Genomic DNA, 21,141 nt, shown 5'->3' with positions numbered 1-21,141 from the left:
AATTAAGTAAGGTGACTTATAAAATAATGTAAATTATATGCAAGACATAATAGTTTTTTTGCTATCAATACATTATATAACAAAGCAATAAAATCTAAAATTATTTTCTGAGCACTTAGGAATTAGTTTAAACATATACCTATTTTTAAAATTATTAATTAACCAATGGAATTTTTATCAACTTATGTTTTTATATTATAAATAAGTATGAATATCACAGTATTAATTTAAATATTATTTATTTATCACAAGCAATGCTAGAAATATTCATGGACATTTCTTAAAAAAGTTATAATAAGTGATTAAGATTAAAAAAAAATATGAATCTAAATCACCTCTAGTGTTGTTAAATAGTAGGTATTAATATAATAATAAAAAAAGTGTAAAAAAATATGTATTAATACATTGCACAATTAATAGTAATTCATTGATGTTAGCTAATAGTAAAGACAACAATAGTAATATATAGTAAAAGGAATGTTTAAAGTTCATCGTCAAGTACTGGAAAATCACCAATTTCAACCGCTGAAGGAGAAACAAAGGATCCATACTTGGGAAGTGTTTCAAAATATTTTTTTCCATTTAAAGTTCCATTGTGCTTGCCGTATGGTTCATCATATTTGACTCCAACCCAATAGCCATTTTTGTCATCTAAACGTCCTTTGTACATAACTGTGCCATGTTGAACAGGTTTGTTTGGTAGACGAATACAACACCTCTGACCAATTTCCATCTTGTCGATTTGTTCTTTTTCAATATTCTCCTGTTGTTCTTTTTCTAAGTTTTCTTGTTCTCGTTGTTTCAGATATTCTGGATTGTATTTACCCAGCTTGTTATTTTTTAAAAAGCTCTTCAATGTTTCCTAAAAAAAAAGTTGTGTTGAAATTAAATTAAACATAAACACAGTTTTAATCTACCAGTACGATTACAAGCTTAAGTACATACTTGTTTAGCATTATATTCTTCCTCGGTCATTTTGTAGCCATCAATAGAATCCTGATCAGATGCCTCATAAGCTGGATCATCAACCAACAAAAACATACCGTTTTCAACCGGATATGATCCCAATTGGGAATCGTCATCGTCCAATTTGGCTATTAACTTATCTTTATCATAAGCTGACAGTATCATCGTACCAGCCGATCGCCCCGTGATCATTTCCAATTTATTCTTCAGATCGCTAATCGTCATACCTTTTCTGTATCTCCTCGTGTTTATTTCAGGTTCTGACAATTTTGTACATATGAAAACTTCTAACATGTCGGACAATTGATTTTCTTGATGATTCATATTTATAAAACACTAGACAGTAAAGTAAATGAAAAAAAAAATGTAAAAAATATTTAATATATTACTTATTATTTTATTAATAAAGATCTAACCAACAAAGTACAAAATATAAGAAACGGTTAGTCATTGATGATTCTCGATTACTCGCAGGCCGCTGCAGCTTGTGAAATAGCTGATAACTTTTTAATACCGCATTACCGCCATAGAACCACGAAGTTTAGTGATAAGGTCGATGAGGATACCAATCTAACAGCGCCACAATAATATTATATTGAAAAAATATGTCCCGAGTCCTGAGAATATCCGTACGATTTAATCTAACACGTCAGGTGTTTGCCTAGAAACTGAACTGTACAATTTTCTTTTTATGCATAATATAAGAATTAATTATTAACTATTATTTTAGGTTTTGATTATAGTCTAATATATTTTTTAAGTGGTAAAATCACGTATTTATACACACTTGATACGTGTATCATACATACTATACAAGTTCATAGTATTAATTGGAGTTTTGCATTTGTATTAAATGCCATTATTTATGCTTTGCTCTAGATATCTTCCTATAAGATACAAATATTATTATACAATTGTTATAAATTTATACATTACTGACAGTTAACATCTATTGACATTTTACTGTATTGTTTGCCTATATCATATATTCAAGCAGCCAGTCAACAAATAACACAATTTTTATTTTCTACCTATTCTAAAATGCTCAGCTTTCATGGATCATCGAATAAGATTCTTTCCTTTAAATCTCATTATAAGTAAATTCACTCTTATATTATAGATAGGTAATGAAGTAAAACGTTGCCCTTTGCAGCATAACATGATTTCATAACAGGTACCTACTATCTAATAATATTACGATACCCTATTACCCTATTTAAAAACCGAGCCCTACTGGCCTACTAATAAGTAGGGCTCGGATTTTAAAGCATGTGCTTCTTTTTTATATGAGATGGAAATCTAATTTGTATACATAAATTCGTTTCACGTCATTCTGATTCCAAATAAACCGATTTATTTTTGTTCTTTTAGGTTTTTTTATTTTATGTAAATGCTTTTTTGTGGCTTTTATAGTTATTTCAGCTGTAGAATTTTGCTGTTATAGTAATAATAAAAAATTGAATTAATAATAAATGTAAAAACCCAGAATGCGGATTAAATGGTGCTTATATTGGATTATTATTTTTTTCATTTTTGGGTTGTTTATTAATTAATGTAGGTATTAAACGTATAGTGTCAGTCTACATATTATTACAGCCTGCAGTATTTATATGGTCAGTTTGCTACATCAGTGCAACATCCATATCGACCATTTAAAAATTGAAGATTTAGTGTTATAATTTGAAACCTCTTATATGTACTATGAAGTATGCACCGATCACTTCAGTGGATGTAGAGAGTTCATTTTCTATGTTAAATATTAAATAAAAGAAACTTTTTTACTTTTACAAACTTTTTCTACTTTTTTTTAGGTTTTTTTCGATTTATGAATGTTAAACTTGAAAATGTATTTTTCTGTTTTAGTACTGGTTAATTTCATAATGTTTTTTCGAGCCGACCATCTAAAACTTCAAGTTTAATTTGTGATTTTCCATTTTGAGGAAGTGAGAATGAGTTACCTTCAAAAGCTTGGAAGAACTCGTCACAAAGCAGTAAGATTTATTATCCTTTGGCCTTCTCTTCTCCTTTTTAAAGTGTAAGAATTTCTTCAAAAGACTTGTGTAGAAAATATTGTATAACCCCTATGCTTCATACAAGAGCAGGACTTTGACTTTATTACCCATGAGTTGGCCGAGAGGTCTTGCAAAAACGGAGGCCTGCAACAATAACAAATCCTATGACCGATTGCTTATTCAACTTTCCTTAGAACATAACTTCCCGTAATCACAAATTATATAGTACCTATTGAATATATAAAGTGAATAATATAGTTTATAGCCTTACAGGTAAGTTATATCTATATTATAAATTATATCATTTATGACTTATGAGTAACGTTCGACGGAACGGTAAAAGTTTACCAGTTGCCTATCTAAAACGCCTTGTAAGAAATTATACTACATTTTATCATATTTTTCAATGGTTAATAAACTGTTAATTACTGATAATAACTGTAGTCTCTTTTTTAAACTTAAAAGTTATAAGAAGGTTAAGAGTTAGTGGACTTCTGTACTCATAAATAACAAAATATAATATGCATTGTACTTAAACTATAATCATTTATTTATAAATAGTAATTTAATACTGGTAATTGAAAAGTATAAGTATTCAATATGGACATTAATTTTGAATGAACAGTGATATTAAATGAGCAAATATTTAAAAAAAAAAATTATCAGGTTAGTCTCACATCCGAAAAATATAAATATAAATTTATTTTTATAACATAAGTAAATAAGAATTTTTAGTTTTAATTGGAATAAAATAATTTGTTTTGAGTAACATTTTACTAACAATATTTAAATTTGAGACGGGTAATTACTTATTTTAAATTTATTTTAATAGTTTAATAATAAGTCAGATCATCAGACTTTAGTGAACCCATTTTTTGATTTTTTGTATCTTTGTCTTAGCATAATAAACTTAATATAGATGTAGTTAATTATAGAAGTTATTAATTTCATCACCACAGTTCGATATGACACATGAGGGACTGTTCTGACTTGAACACACACTGTGGTATCAAATTATGTACAGCCTGTTTAGCTGATATATATTAAAATTTGTGATTTACAGATAGTTACGGGTAAACTAATGTGACCATGTATAATGAACCTAATTTTTTTTCAAATAGTTAATCGTTAATTTAACTATTTGATTACTTTTTTACTCATAAGTGAAGATTAAATAAATTTAAACATATAGTTGATGAAAAACTGTATAAGTTAATATAATAATATTCACATGACACTACACATAATCAGTAAATCAAATAAACTATATTGCATTTCTATTAAGTATAAAGTATTAGTACAATCACGAATTAAGATATACATATAATACATATGCATATTATATAAATATATAGTATATCTTATTTCGTGAGTACTATAATATACATATTACATAATACTATATTATCGTTTTATAATTGATTGTATCATTCTAATAATATACTATTATGGTTTATGATTATGATAATAAATTATCATTCAATGAAAAATGTAAATAAAATATTATTGTTTATATTTATATGATAACACCGATAACGCTATCAGATATGAAGAAATGTAAGATAACGTAGGCTATGCGCAAATACTGTAGCCAGCGACTAATATTAATATACCATTGAATATTTTGAGTGATAGAGTTAGTTATGATTAGTGAATAACGATGATGAAACGTCAACTTCAAACAATGCCAGTTTCTAGTGTTGTTTATTTGTTTAATCTCTCCTCCTTGTTTTCGTTGGATGTAATAAGTGAAGTCCTATAGTGTGAACCGTGAAAGATCAATGGATATAGTTGTGAGACCACTTTGTTGAAGCATAATAATCATGACGCACCCATTAAGAGAATTTCCACCACCAAATTATTGTTCTGAAACCATCGTGAATAAGGTACGTCCATAATGATTATGTAGGTACGCTTAAGTCTCAAATGGAAAAAGTGATTATAAAGAGTATGCTTTACATGTAGGCTCTGGATTAAGATTATTTTAAGGCAAAGGGCTCTTAAGACAAGTATGATCATGATCATTTTTTATATTTAAAAAATGTTGTATTTGTCAAAATTGTAATTTGTGATAGTGCCATTGATTTCCTCGTACTAAATGTTAAAAATACAAAATAAATATCAATAATTCAATATCTGAGTCAATATAAATTGAAGATAATGATTTTAAAGTAGTTGCCTACCTAATAACTATATTTTATCCTATTACAGATACCACAAATTACATATATATATTTATATATATATAATATTACTCATTACTAAAGAAATAAGATTTGTAAGAGGGCAATATGAGAATTTTAGTATATTAATACTATATAGGTACCTACAACAGCTACAATATTAGAAAAATTAATTATTAATCTATATTACGATTTTTTAATACATTTTGATTTTACTCCAAATTTCTTTTTAAGAACTTTTCATTTTATATATATATAAAATGTTTTATAGGTATATGAATCTATAAAATCTATCCAATATTATATATGGCTCTTTAAAGTTAAAGTAAATATAAAAAAAAAATTATAACCCTGTTTGTAAATAAATATTTATTATTATAATTTAATATAAATGTTATTAAACTATTGACTATTGTAGACAGTTTAATTATTTATACATAGGTCTTAATTGATTTAATATTGGCATTGATTTTGCCACATATTTAGTTTGTTTAGGAATTTTATTTAATTACGAAGGAAAACTGTGTCAATACTTTAAGAAACTGATTACATTTTTTTAACATTCCATAAGGTTAGTTAACCTTATAAAGATTTATAGTAGGTAGGCCGTTTACTTATATGTATCTTCAATATTAATGAATACAATTTACTGAAAAAATATAAATAATTTATAATTATTAAGTATTTTAATATAAACTTCTGGTAGAACTGGTAGATCCTATATTTTAACACTTAATGCTACATATTTACATTTAAAAGTACCTACGTAGTGTAACAATATTTTACACTAAAGGATATACCTAATTATCTTAATGCTTGAATTTAATTTTCTATTAGTAGATTATAGACAGTGTTTTTTGTCTTGATGGTTTATAATTATTTTAGTTTAACTATAAATTAAAAAAAATACAATGTAAAGTATAATAATTTTTGATGAATCTAAATGTTATTGCTTGATAGTAAAGAACTTGTTATCTTTAACTAAGCAAGTTGAAAGTTGTTTATAATTATTCGAAAACTAAAATAATATTTTAATAATTGATTGTAAAAATTAAAAAGAAAAAGAGAAAATAAATTAAATTTATTCGTAATACATTTGAAAAATTCTAAATACTATTTTTGTGTTATGTAGATTATGTAAAATATTTTCTTTTTAATTATTTTGAATTAAGATATTTGTATAATACACTTTTACAACTAGGTTTATTATATCGTATTCAAACCTTAATTCAAACTATATTTATTCTAGGTATATTTTATAAGTAAATTAAACATATTAAGTAAATGAGTACTATCCGTCTATCTCCATGGTGTTATGTTTTCTTTGGTAGGTATGTCAACTTGTATGTATATTACCTATGTGTGGAGACTACAGAGAGGAAAAGAATGTACTCAACTTTGTATTTAAATATATTATATGTGCTTGACATACTTCATTATTTTTTACGTAATGATATTATTTAATTTACAATTCATTATTGAAATAATTAGGTACCTAGCTATAATACATTGCGTATCTAAACGTCTTATTTTTAAGCAGGTGGTGTCACTGGACACACCTTTTCCTCAAGACAAGGATGTATCATACTATCATGTATGTTATATAGATTTACAAAGTTATAATTCAATCATTTTTACTAGTTTTGTATTTGTACTATTTATGTATAAATTATACATTTTCTTAAATTGTAAAAACCCGGGAAGAATATTATTACATTTTATATTATAGAGACGATTTTTGAAAAACAAATATATAACAAATAAGTAGGTAATTTTATAAAATACTGAATATTTGTATTAATTTTAACGATCTGTCTTGTGTCTATTGTATGCCATACGCGTATTGACTTAGACCATTGTCTATTGACTATTATCAAACACGCTTTTAAGCGTGTTTTATAACAAAATGTATCGAACTATCGAAGTTATAATTTTATAAGAAATATTATATTGTTTAGTATTTAATATAGCCATATAGGTAAAAATTATAATATAATAATATCATTATACCTTTTAGCCCTTAGGAAATGCATGTTATTTTTAAATTTGTTTGGATTCTATTTTAATTTATTGTTGATATGGCAACAGTGCAACACTAAGGTATCTGCTATTAGTTATTACTTATAACTTATAAGTTATAAGTGTTATTAATATATTACTATTTACCAAACAGTCTTTATTAATTTTCGTAATAATTAAAAAAAAATTTACTAGGAAAAATCTGAATTATTTACCATTTTAGACGATAAAATATTTTTTGAGAAATACCTAACTATATATACTATCGTGCATACATACACAAAACAACTTAAAAAAATAATATATTAAATAAAATATTGCGATCTATATGACTATATATTTTAGATAATTCAATGTTTGTAATTTGTATTACGTTAATGGTTTTATAACACATATGAATGAATGCAATGGCGTGGCGAAAGGTAATTTCAGAAGCAATTATCTCTGAGATTTTTTAAGTTTTGAAGGGTTGGGTAAAAAACCCCTATTTGAGTCCATAGTAAAGGGGTGGGTGGGTCCTCGGGCTGTATGTTACTTGCCTCTGGAATATTTTCCCTTCGCCACGCCACTGGAAAAATGGTCATTATACCAGTCTATGATTAAGGACTGCAGCTATGTTTTCTATTTTCCCATTTTAGCTATTAAAAATAGATAGGTATATATATTATACATGTAAAGTATTTCTTATTATAATTAAAGGAAAATAATAATAATATATATAATATGTTCATATTGTTCATGAGGTAATGTAGGTTAAACTGTATTCCGAATAAAAACTCATACAAATTTTAATTACATTTTTCGAGTATCAGGTTCTATTTAACATGTACTTTAAGCACGTTTTCTCAGTAATGATGTATAAGAAAATATTTTCGAAAGATGTTATGATTGTAAAACAATTCAAACGGTTAATAAAATATTAATATGAGACTATTGTTAAATTTCTTGAAAAGTCGATTAAAGCATATTATTATGTTCTTCAGTTTTAATTGCTTTTATTGAACCACTTAAAAATTGTAATTTTAATATAAATATATTGTATACTTGCGTATTTAAAAAAAAAATTCTAATGCTTTCAAACACAAAATGGTTCTGGTGTCTTAAAATGCATTATTATGATTATTAAAATTTACTATTCAATTTTAAACAACTATTTTTTCCAGAGAGGTATTTGAAAAAATGTCTATCTAAGTGTTTATTTTTTGCCTACCTACGCCGATTCAGCAATTGTACCGAAACATATTTTATAAACATTTATTAAATAATACAAATTATTACATCTGTTAGTTTTTGTTAGCTGCTGTTTTACCTTGGTAGTTAACATAATATACAAGTATTATAGTTCATAGTTGTATTACAGACGCAGATACTGAAATACATATCTAATAATTTATTGCAAATCTATGTCAAGTTCATTTTTTATTAAACTGACTAAATGTTTTAGATTTTTTTTCTTAGATTTATGGATAATAATTTTAATAATATTGTCTAAATCACCTATTTATCATTTTTTGTATAATTTGGTTTGACCTGTCTCAGGACTGTAAAATATAAATAAATAAATGATTGTTATGGTGATTATTTTCTCAATGAACAAACTAGTCTTATTATTCATTTAGGAAATATTAAATATATTATTCATGGTACCCTCTACAGTGAACACTTTATTTTAAAATTAACTTATTTTATTATATTATTATTATTATTAAAAAATAAATTGTAAGATATAACTAAATTGTAAATTCTAAAGGATATTTATTACTTACATTTAACATGATTTTCGAATTAAAATATAAATCGTTCATTTTAACCACTACTGATTAAAATTAAAAAAATATTGTAGACTTAATATGATAATTGTTAGTACAATGTATTTCAGTATTTGATGACGAACCCGAAAGAAAAAAATCTCATTACTTTTTAAAACGATCAGTAAAATAAAAATAAAACTAATACTTTTTTTTAGTATTTATAATCAATAATAAAACTAAGGAATAACAGGAATTTTCATGCAAACCCAATTTTGCATTTTATTAATAATAATTTATCCTCAAAAGTTTGTTTGGAATTATCAATTAAAAAAATGTTTTTCTTTGAAACAGATATTATTTCTTAAAATATAATTTCCCATGTATATTACACAATAAGTTATTAAAAATATTTGGTTCAATTTTAACATTTCTAAAATATATTGATTAAATGTTTAGACTCTGTCAAAAAGTGTAGCCTGTTTTTATGATTCTAGTATAAGTATAGTATAGCCTATAGGTACCTAACTTAATGAATACTAAATTCATAATCAATCTATCAATCTTGTTCATTATAAAACGATTGCAAAGCTAATAGTTAATACAAATAATGATATTGAAATATAATTCACCTTTAATGCTAAACATTTAAATAACTGTTTTTAAACAAGGCCTAACCTTGAAATCATTGATTTTTTTTCTTGATTAAATCAATAACACAATCTTTTGAAATGTCGTGCTTTTTAAAATGTCTGTTTTCAATGCCACATATTTATTTTTTAAATAAATTAATCACTTTTACGGAATTTAGTTTATTAATTACCATTCTTAAGCAAAATAAATTCGAATATTAAAATTATGTTTAGATTAATAACGTATTAACGTATACAATGATGTTTCTAATAACAAATGAGTTGGTTGAGTTTATTGATCGCTGCACCTACTTGTTGGTTGTCGCCTTTGGTATTATTGTTGTTTTTTTTTTATACAAGTCTAACTTAGAATTTCTAAATTTGTTACTATACATTTCGTATTTTTATGTAGTATATAATTAAAACCTATGTGTATTGTGTTTAATTCACATGGCTTACGTAAATTATTTCCATATAAATTTATTGTGATGACTTCAATTCTAACTGTCGTCATCATTTATATTTTGTACTATAATACCCGTCGCACAGACTACACTACCATAGTGCGTGTATGTTACTAATTCAACTTATACTTTTTAGGTATAGCTATGTAGGTAGTAGGTACTTACTCCATTATTTTTTCAGCTGTGTTACATTCATTGCAAATCATTGATATTCATTTTCGATTCGTTAAATAATTATAACCTGTATTGAGTATTTTTTTTAAATGTCTAAATTATATTCATTATAAACTGTTACTAATACTGCTCACAATGCTCACAGGCTACCTACATCAAACGATGTACGTTTTTCGAGGTAAATGTGGATTGTGTTTTAGTTTTGCTGAGCAATTATTATGCACAGGTATTACTTTTTATCGGTGGTAAAGATCGCACACTTGAGTACACAAATGATGGAGCTTACCTAAATATTAAATTTCAACTAACGATTTGCTTGTACATATTACCTATATGTGTATGTGTAATGTGTATAATATACGTAATACGTATACATTTTATTGTTAGTACTATATAGTATTTGCGTGTGGGCGACTGTGTGTTGTTACATTTTGTCAATTTCCCGACGACTATGTAAACAAAAATACCGGTGAAAATTAAAAAAGACCAATTTAATGTGTGCCTATATACGAGTGTATGTCCATATTATACTATATAGCATATGCTCACACACACACATTCGTACATACCAATAGACCTACATATGTATATATTTTTATTTTCTATACTGAACGCACCTTTAAACTGTCTTTGGTCATAGCTAGCACCTCAGTTTCATAGCGAACAGTCATACGTGCGCACCGTGTATTATCGTTGTTTAAAATGTGCCCATCGTGCAACAAAAATTCATTTGTTTTTTATTTTTAGAAATTTCACAAAAATAATAAATATTCTAAAACTTAGTCTATTATAACTATTTTATGGTGAAAAGTATCAGCATTATTGTGTTAAGTGTGTTTGGAAAAATGTTGGATATTATTATGTTTTAAAATGCAGGGTGAGTTCTAATATATTTTTGGGTATATTTTATATTAAGAAAGTAATGCGATTAGTTTCATGAAAAACACAGTATAACTATTATTATTTTTTTTTATTTTACGTTTTCATTTAAATCTTAATCTATTAAATTGTATTTTGAAATAGAAGTTCTGATATTTCTTTTTTATTTCAAATCAAAATAGTTAAAATTAGGAGATGAATTACATATATTTAAAATTGTTTTTATTTACTGGAATTCAATATGAATTGTCGTAAAATTTTTGTATAAAAATTCGTTTAATATATACTGTTCAATTCATGTACTCATTTGGTATTTCAAAGTAGTCAAATGAAGGCGATGGTAATCATTTACAGTAGAACCCCTCTTGTCCGCCCTTGGCTATATAGTTCGCCACTCCGGTTGATCCGACCATAGTATTATCAATATGAATACTTTGAAAATATGTGCATTTGGATCAAACATTTATGTACCTATATATGTAAAACTCTCATTCAATTTTTTTGTGTTACATATATTATGAAGTAAGTAATTTAATATATGTTTGTAATTTAAAATAATTTAATAAATAAATTTGGATAAAATTTTTTCTTCGAATCTTTCTATATATTTTGATAATCCGACCTTTTTCGCGTTCTCATCACATTCTCAGTCCCGAAGGTGGCGGATAGAGGGGTTTTACTGGGTGGGACCATATTCCTCCAAAAACGAGTTACCGTTTTCTTCCACTGTCTATTTTTCTCCAAAAAAAAAAGGTTGGTTTCCACTTTTCTCCAATATTTTAGCCAGTGTTGTAGTGTTGCGTTCCGTATTACAAAAATAGAGTATATATGGTTAGGATCACATTTTGCAATGGTTACGGCCGTTCTACTATACATAATTATCAATCCAATTAGGTATTACATTTCAGATAAAATCTCTTTAAATAGTTAATTTTATTTTATTTGTTTAACATTTTAAAATATTATCTCAAAGTAATAAGTATAATTAGCTCTAATTTATATTATTTTATGTGATTTTAATTTTTGGATCTTAAATTTTATCATATTTTAGTTTTATTCATGTTGGGATTAATATTTTGAAAGTATTGTCATATACTGACTCAAATTTTAGAAACAAAGGTACATGTTTAATATTTGTAAAAGTTTTGTTCTGTTAAATATATTTAAGTATAATTTAAGATTAAATATTTGTTCTACTCCTAATTACATACTATATTTTATTTAAATAGTACCTACTTAATGATTTTAGTCACATATTTATACGTATAGTATAGGTGAATTTATAAGCTATTGTCCTTGAATAGAAATTATATTACAAACTATGAATAGTATTCAATATGAATTCAAAAAGCATCATTTAAATATATTATAGTGTCCATTTTCCACTTATATCAAATTTTGGGTTTCATTAATAGTGTAATGTTTATTAGATTAGATTAAGTTTAAGATAGGTGTTGTCGTGTTAAATTAATACTTTCTAGAATAATATGTAGGGTATTCGGTGTTGGTAGGTACTTTCAAAATAGCTTATGTATATAATTTTTCTTTACTTTTAAACTTATAAATTATTTTATTTAACGGTTATACGCTGCCATTGTGTTTGTTTACGGCTGTTTAATTTTTGTTATTTAATCATTATAATAATTTAAAAACTATTTAAGAAAATAATATGTGCTTTTTATAAATTTTATAAATATTAGCTTAATATTAATAAGATGTTATAATGTATTAGTGTATTACATTTTAAATTTTTAATCTTCTGCAGTGAATAATTTTTATTTGTTTTGTTGTTTTTTTTTTTTTTTTATTAAATTCATTTTTATTCAAATTAAAACTAAAATGTCAATTATAAATCGTCTAAAGATTTATTGGATTTACAATGATGCATGATGATTTTATTGAACAATATATTCATGTACAATTATACATATTTGTTTTGAATACTTTATGATTAGTGTCTATGTATAGATTAAAAATAAAGAATTGTATATAGGTATCTGTTATATTTTTTAAAATTTTGAATTTACTGATTGGCATACAATCAAATGTTTTTCACTAAAAAATGGTTTTTTTCTTAATTTACTGACACCTTGCTTAAGTCTAACTAAGTTCTGAATACCTAATTCCTACCTTACCTACTTTATAGCTTGTTGTTCTACTGCAATAATGTTAATTTGGTTTATTATCAATTATAAAAACATTATTGTTACTCTAATCTATTTAGTAATCCTTTTAATAGTTAAGCATACATTATTCAAAATATTATGGAGTACTAACCTATATCACTACATATTTTTTCATGTATAGAAAAAGCTATAAAAAACTTGAAGAAATTTTTTTTTATCTTTTAGTTTGCTAAATTGTTTACTTAAATCAATATAATTAAAAGGTAGGTTCCTGACCATAGTAGAATATATGTATTGTGCATCGTTAACACTGTGAAGAACATTTTTAATTAATCTCTGTTAAATATGTGAAATTTACATTTATATACAAATTATATAATATTTGAAAAGAAAACCATTAAGTTATTTTAGAGAAATTAAATTATTTTTAAAAATTAAATAAACTTACTAATTTACATTTTGTTAATCAAGTAAATTGTAAATTTCTTAAAACGTTATATATAGATATCTGAAAATTTGATGTATGTTAAAATAATTATTTTACTTAGTTAGTTTTGTTATTATTCATTTTGAAATAGAGGTTCTTTGATGCATGTTCAATTATTAAAGGAGTGCATAATGTACAATATACCTACTAATATGTAATATGCAATATGCATGTATTTTGTATAGATACTATTGGCTTTGGAAGAGGGTAATACCATTGATTATAAATACTAATAGTACAATTTATATCAAATCTTTCTTAAATGTCATTGCAGTGGTAAAATTTCATATAAAATGGACTTACTAATAATTAAATAAACAACTAAATTAATATGAAAATATATACAATGTATGTATTATTATTATTAGTGATAACCGATAAACAAATTTAAATAGCCTGATTACTACCTTGTGCTTTTTTATTTATGTTTTAAATTTAGTCACAATCATTACATAATTATTGTAAAATGAGTTCAATTTGATTAAAATAAATAGGCAAATAGCCACTTGCTAATTTTATTTTATTTTAATTATCTATATGATAAAAATGATTAGTTATATACAATATAGCTCTCTTGTTAGATGTTTTACTCATTAAGTCATAAACATATAAACATATGTACCTAAATAAATTATTTCTTATAGAATCATCATATTTAACTATTTATGCATATTATTAAAACTAAGAATACTGGAATTGACGATTCTTGACATACCTTTTTATCAACAAATCAATATAAATTACTATATTGTGGTTTTTTTTTTTTTTTTAATCAATCTAGTTTATATTAGTTTATTAATTACCGTTTCTAGTTACTGTGATAACTGTATTTAAATACCTATTTTTCTTCATTATATTCTCATATCTATAGTGAACAAATTAATCTTTTTGTTCTTCATTATGACGTATGTACCTAGTTATACCTTGAAGTAAAAACAAGATGATAATTAAAAAAAAAAAAAAAATGTTGAGGCAAAGGTAAACATTTTTACATATATTCATTTGGATATTAACATACAATGAACTATTAACTATTATAAATGTATATATTATATTAATGTATAACTAGGTAGTAGGTACTAAAAATAAAAGATTTTAGCTGTGTAATAAAAAAATGTTTGAAGTTGGACATTTATATTTTAAGAATCTTTTATAAATAAGTTTAAAATTAGACAACAAAGTAGTATATAAATTTTAGATTTTGAGTGGACCAATCAATATAATATTGGTTTAACAATGATTTGTATTTTTAATAATGTTTTGCGTTTTTCATCAAATTTTGATTTTGGAGTGGTAAACAATAAAAATGTTTTTCTTTCAACTTTAAAGGTAGTTGATGATGGCAAATTAGATTTAATAAGTACTTAATTTGTTGCTATTCAAAAATAAATAACTTTTAACATAATTATAGATTTGAACTTGGGTATTTTATAATTATTATTTTATATAATATTGTTATTAATTTATAACTTTTATATTGGTGTAAATAAGTTTATGTATTATTGTACTGACAGTCTAAAATTATTCGGAATATTTATTTTTTTTTTCATATAAAAAAGCAATTAAGTAATAGTGAAAAGTTTCAAGTTTCTACAGTTGGTACCGTTAAATGAAAAATAAATGATTATTTTGTGTTTGAACTTTGAATATCCAATCTCGCTAACATTTTAATTTCAAACGTTTAAAAAAAAGTATTTGTCTATCTATTTTTGAAATGTTTTAACTGCTGTAAGAACCATTTATGAGAAACCTTATTATCTGGTTGAAACTAAAATAGGACGAACATTTTAAATGTGTTACACACTACATATATAGGCTCAATAGGAGCCAAATTATTTTGAAAATGATGTCAGAAAAATGTAGTGTAATTAATATTTAGTGAAAATATCAATAAGTATCTATTTTTATTTATTTTGAAACTACAAAACAAAAACAAAATTGATTTGTCGACAACTGGTGTTGTTTGCAATTAGATATTTTTCTTTTTTTTAAATACTGGGAATTTTTTAATTTTGTCTCCCTTAGTAAAAACAAGAAATCACGCTCAATATTAAAACTACCTACAAATTTTGTTAAACAAAAAGTCATCGAACACAAAAAAAACTAACATACACTAAGTAATAAGTATGTCATACTTACACAATTTTAAAACCAAAAGATTTATCGCACTGCTCATCATTTAAAACACAAAATTAAACTCTATTACTATTACTGAGATCATACCAAAGTTATATGCTGCACCCACTGGTTGCTATACAAGTGTATAACTATTATTACTGATTTACTACAGGTAGTAAAAATTAAGGTGTGACCACGCCGAAAGCAATTTGTCTATTGTGGTATGACAAATCGATTTTATCATTTCGTTGTTGGTGAGTTGCGGTCCGATCCCTAAATTAAGTACTAATTTCGGTCCATGTTTATGAAACAGACGTACGAGTTGCGGCCACATTTTATTTATCACTTCATATCAGCCTATCAGCGTTACCCAGGAGACACCACGAGGAGGTTGGCCAAGTTGTTTTCCAAAAATTGTATTCATTTTTTACTATTTCTTTTAACTGATTAATAGGTAAAATGAATTTTTTGAGATTATTGGTTGGGCAAAAACCTAATGATTTATTGAAATCAAACTGCTCTATTTCTTTTTGTGCTAGCTTTGTCATCTTTTGTCTTATAAATGCTTCTTTTCATATATGTTCTTCATTTTTATTCTATTGCTTGCTTCTATATTTTATATACGTCTCACATTGAACTTCCAGTAATACATATTAATACATTAATAAAATAATAATAATAATAGATAATAAGATGGCCTGAGTAGAACGATAAATTTAGTTTTGAATGAAAACTTTCACAGCTGTTAGTGGTACGGTTGCAGCTAGCAGACAATTGTGCCTAAATATTTAAGGAGAAGTATGGCGTTCGAAGATATGTAGTTAAAAATAGTAATATTAGATTAGATGGAAAAGTTTCTTAGGCCATAACTAACTTAGTGCTAAAATATTACCGAGACGCAATTCACCGGTCTCCAACATCGTTAATAACATGCCGGGTCGCAACTCACCTATACCCTATCATTTCATCACATAGAAATAAAAATTTGTAATTAAACCCACCAACATCCTTAAAACTTTGCACTCAAATTAATTTTATATTTTTGAAAAAAAAATGTCTTCCACAAATGTGAATGGGTACTTAGATACTTGGAACCGATAGTTAAAAATGCTAAACTCGAGCTTATTAAACAATTCATGAAAAATTATATTCAAAATGTTATAATTAAGTTCAATGAAATTTAGTAACATTATTTCTTGTTTTGTAACTAACATTTCATATAAGAAAGACAATTTTAATCATTGACGATTTAATCTTGTAAATGTCACACTATAAGTACCGTGTAGTATATAATATGTGGGTGTACAAAATGCTCATGTTCTGAAATTCATATTTTTGTCTGTCTGTATAAACTGTTATTATTATTTGATATTTCTTAGATTATTTAAGAAATGCATTGGTTTTACTATAATTTTCGTCTTTATAAGGCACTTTGTTAATTAATATGAAAAACTTCCACAAGTTTAAATACTTATGGTTAAAAGTATAAGTATATGAAAATCTACTGAAATATTAAAGCTCTAAAAATATTGATATGGAATTTGCTCAAAATCATTTTTATTTTTCTAAAAATCTTCTGTTTATTAATGCTTTTAAATTCATTAATACACACATACTATAGGTATTGTTCCACTGTACACCTTCCTATCGGTTTAAGATATCTAACCGAATATATTTTTACTTTTATAAATTTAGTAGCGTAACAAAAAAAATTCGGTCCCCCGCGAAAATCCTCTTTTTTTTTTCCCGTCACCACTCAAAATTAGTAACTATAGGTACATCATAATTAATCGCTATCAGAAATTACTATTACTATAAAACAGGGGTGGCTAAACGGTCGATCTCGGACAATTTCAATGTCGATCATGTTAGAATTTATTTTTAACGCCACGTGCCCTAAATGTTTCTTAATAATTATAGTTATTCAATAATAAAAAAATTTTCTATGGAAGTCGATCCTCAAAGATACAGTATATTTTTAGTAGATCGTGACCAAAAAAAGTTTGGTCACTCTTGCAATAAAATATATTACAGTATTTTTTATACTTGACTCATTTCTCATACAAATTGTTTTGTTTCTCTTTTACAATAAAAATAAAATAATAAAAAATTGATTGCATTGTAAAAATAGTATATTTATTGTTCCATCCAAAATCAAAAATGGCATGCTTATAATAATTATATATATATTTCACATTTATAATTATTAATAACTATTATGGCCTATAAGTGCATTGCAATATTTAAAAATATTCTAAAATTATAAACTTTAACTATAAAATTTTTTTATTTCTAATTTAATTTTATAAATTCAAAAAAATAATAAAAGAAATGTTTTGAATAAAAATAGTACATATTCATAGTACATCTTTGTAATAGGTATAAATAACAATGTCATAATTTTCATATTAAATTTGAATAGTCAATCATCAATTAATTAAATCATAAAATTAGCTATGGATATAATTAATTTATTCCTAGAATTATTAATATTGAATATTTTAATGTGAGCTAGTATAATACCTTCCTTTGAAACAATTGCAATAGAATTAAAATTATATTTGTTCTTTGAATCAGATAATTTTACATTACAAAAGCTCTTGCAATTTAAAATAAGTTGTTATTAAGTATACTTTACACATTATTATAGAACAAATGTACTACAACAATATAATTTGATTTTTTAAAAACTTATTATGAAATCAATTAAATGTTAATCAATTATATATTTATGTATATGTGATTGCATAATGTGGGGTGAATACTATTTTGAAATATGCAAATAATTATATTTATAGAATATAAAATAATATTTACTGTATAAACCCATTTAGTTGTTATTTAACATGAATGAATGGATGAGTAATTTAGATTATAACATATACATATTTAGACCACAGAACTTAAAAATTAATTTTTAATTTCGTGTTAAAACTTTGTTAATTTTTAGTTGGTCTTCTTTAATTTTGTAGATACTATATGGGTCGCCTATTATTTTCATGGTTTTTATAAAAATACTTTAGAGATTCTTAAGAAGTTATCTAGAAATTAAATTAAAAATAAAATTGTATACAGTGCACAGTTAGGTAATCAAATTCATTTTATATACCTATTAAATTTTCTTTTGAATTATATTTGTATATTTTATGAATTATTGAATGCTTTCATAAATATCTGTGTAAATGCATATCCACAGACCACTATGATTATTTATAACTTTATAATTATTCTGTTATAAAATATAAAAATGATATACGAGTAATAAATTTTGTATCATGAATTTTTTGAGATTGATCTATTAGACATTTGAGTATATTTACACAGATAAGTGTCTTAAGTAAAATAAAAATGTACTTTTACTTAATCATATACGGGGTTACAAATAAATAAATTTATAACTAACAAGATATTTCATTGATGATAAGCTAGTAGCTGGGCTTAGCTAATTAATTCATAATTTCTTAATGATTTAGAACAAAATTCAACGATAGAATATGATTATAATAATTTTAAATTTGGAAAATGAAATTAATACCTTAATTAATTAATCTAAATATTTTAATACTGCATGTTAGAATAAAAGTACACAAAAAGTTGTTTTATATTATATATTGCATAACAAAATTATTAAGTATAATTTTACTTTTTATTAAAATATCCAATTTTGTTAAAATTTGAACTTAAAATTTTTATCGTAAAAAAAAATCATTATGTTTAAAAGTACAAATAATAGTACTTATGAATTAGATTAAGTCAAATGTTAGAATTTTATTTAAACAGACTTACTAAAATTCTAGTTGTTATGATTATAAGCAATAAAAGAAACGATTGATACCATAAAAAATAAAAACATGTTTTGAACACGCAAATCCTGTTTGTCAAGTCTTTGTTTGGAAAATTATTCATTGTAAGAATTTTTGTCAGAACTTTGCTGTTTTCGTAATTTTTTTTGAATAGGTATATCGAAATTTTGATTATATTTCATTTTAATTATCCTCAATTTTTTGTTTATGTCTGCGTACCCACACTTTTTATAATAGAAATAAAACGCATTGATGTTCAACTTTAAAGGTGGGAAACTCTCTGATAATAAATTGGATCTAATTAGTACTTTTGTTGGTCGAAAACAACAATTTTCAGTAATTTTCAATAAAATTGGGACAAAAAAAATTGGTGAATACGGGAATTTTCACTTAATTCCAGTTTTTTAATAAATTTATTCTATTTTGATTTAGTATTGTAATTAAAAAAAATCACCGTAGAATCATGAAATGTTCATTAAATATTCATATTAGCATTTAGTAGTTATTATATAATTTTCAAAACGTTTTGACTTTTTTTATGGTTTTCGTAAGTATTTGAATTTCTTGATTAAATGCACTCATTAGTCAATACAGTGGTTTACTCAATGACAAGGTACATCGCTATCAAATTTACAGCAGAGTGATTATTTACTTGGCCACTTTTTAAATCTATATTTTATTTATTAAATGTTGAATGCAATTATTGCGTATTGGTTTGTCGTTAGTGGCATTATTTTTAATGTAAAACCTATAAACTAAATATACTAAATTTTCTGCAGTTTGCCATGGTTTTGTTTTATGACGTATTAGTTTATAAGTCAATGTTTTTTTACTCAAATATAAGTCTTTCCTTCCCCAAAAAATATGTTGACATCCTTATGATGGTTTTGGCAGTTGGTCAAGCAATTTTCTATACAACCATATTGTTTCATATTTATCCCCCCCCCATGGTATTCTGAACTTATATTTGGCTTCGTATAACCATTTTATAAATTAATCTTTTCGTGTAAACCCTATGAATGATAATGATATTATGAATTATGAATTATATTTTTATATACTATCAATAATCTGTTGACTAATAAATAACAATCAGTCGTATAGTGTCAATAAATCCCGTTTACATAATAAAAAATATTGTCTTGCAATAACACGTCAAAACCTTATAACAGACACGCGCAAAAAGATGGTACCATGTGCTTTTGGAACCTGGTGACCATGGGGCCCCGACGACAATGGCAGCGATTCTGTGAAACGAAACGCCAGCGACACGACTGTGCGGGAAGCGACGGCGACGAAATCGCTCTACATCAGCAGGTAAAAAATAACAAATAAATTTAACCTTTTATACGGCACAGAATTAAATCGGTAAAATGTTTACATAATAAAATTAATATATTATAAGTATTACAGTATATATGGGTTAGGTTATTATAGGTTCATTTCGTTGTCTTAAAATAATATAATAATCCTCCGCTTGTGTACACAATTATCCGGATTATATGGATTTATCTTAATGTGGTACGCAAT

At 24.9% G+C, this 21,141-nt stretch overlaps 2 protein-coding genes across 4 annotated transcripts in view; one reads left to right on the top strand and one right to left on the bottom strand.

The window, feature by feature from the left end:
• Nucleotides 1–222: 222 nt before the first annotated feature.
• Nucleotides 223–1,576, bottom strand: LOC114132012 (tubulin-folding cofactor B). The gene is made up of 3 exons (XM_027997378.2): nt 1,383–1,576; nt 946–1,302; nt 223–862 (listed from the first exon to the last, which is right to left on the bottom strand). The coding sequence occupies exons 2-3, from the start codon at nt 1,288–1,290 to the stop codon at nt 482–484; spliced, it is 726 nt and encodes a 241-aa protein (XP_027853179.1). The 5' UTR covers nt 1,291–1,302; nt 1,383–1,576; the 3' UTR covers nt 223–481.
• Nucleotides 1,577–4,577: 3,001 nt separating this feature from the next.
• The window catches only part of LOC114132011 (inositol-trisphosphate 3-kinase homolog), a 74,318-nt gene continuing 57,754 nt past the window's right edge, over nt 4,578–21,141 (top strand). Inside the window, exons 1-2 of one of the 3 annotated variants that reach the window (XM_027997371.2) lie at nt 4,578–4,864; nt 20,784–20,928. In XM_027997371.2, coding sequence (XP_027853172.1) covers nt 20,806–20,928 — 123 coding nt within the window. In that variant the 5' untranslated portion in view covers nt 4,578–4,864; nt 20,784–20,805. Of the gene's footprint in view, nt 4,865–10,886; nt 11,076–20,783; nt 20,929–21,141 lie in introns of those variants that run through there. The other 2 variants (XM_027997373.2, XM_027997375.2) reach the window with 2 other exon arrangements.

Source organism: Aphis gossypii, chromosome 1 (genome assembly GCF_020184175.1).
Source record: "Aphis gossypii isolate Hap1 chromosome 1, ASM2018417v2, whole genome shotgun sequence".
Classification (NCBI taxonomy): domain Eukaryota; kingdom Metazoa; phylum Arthropoda; class Insecta; order Hemiptera; family Aphididae; genus Aphis; species Aphis gossypii.
Note: the sequence above shows the minus strand (reverse complement) of the source record. Positions and strands in the feature narration are given on the sequence as shown.

Coding starts and splice junctions, on each gene's coding strand:
- LOC114132012 (XM_027997378.2), bottom strand. CDS start 1,290: ATGAATCATCAAGAAAATCAATTGTCCGACATGTTAGAAGTTTTCATA. Junction 863..945: donor AAGAATATAATGCTAAACAA/GTATGTACTTAA, acceptor CTTTTTTTTTAG/GAAACATTGAAGAGCTTTTT.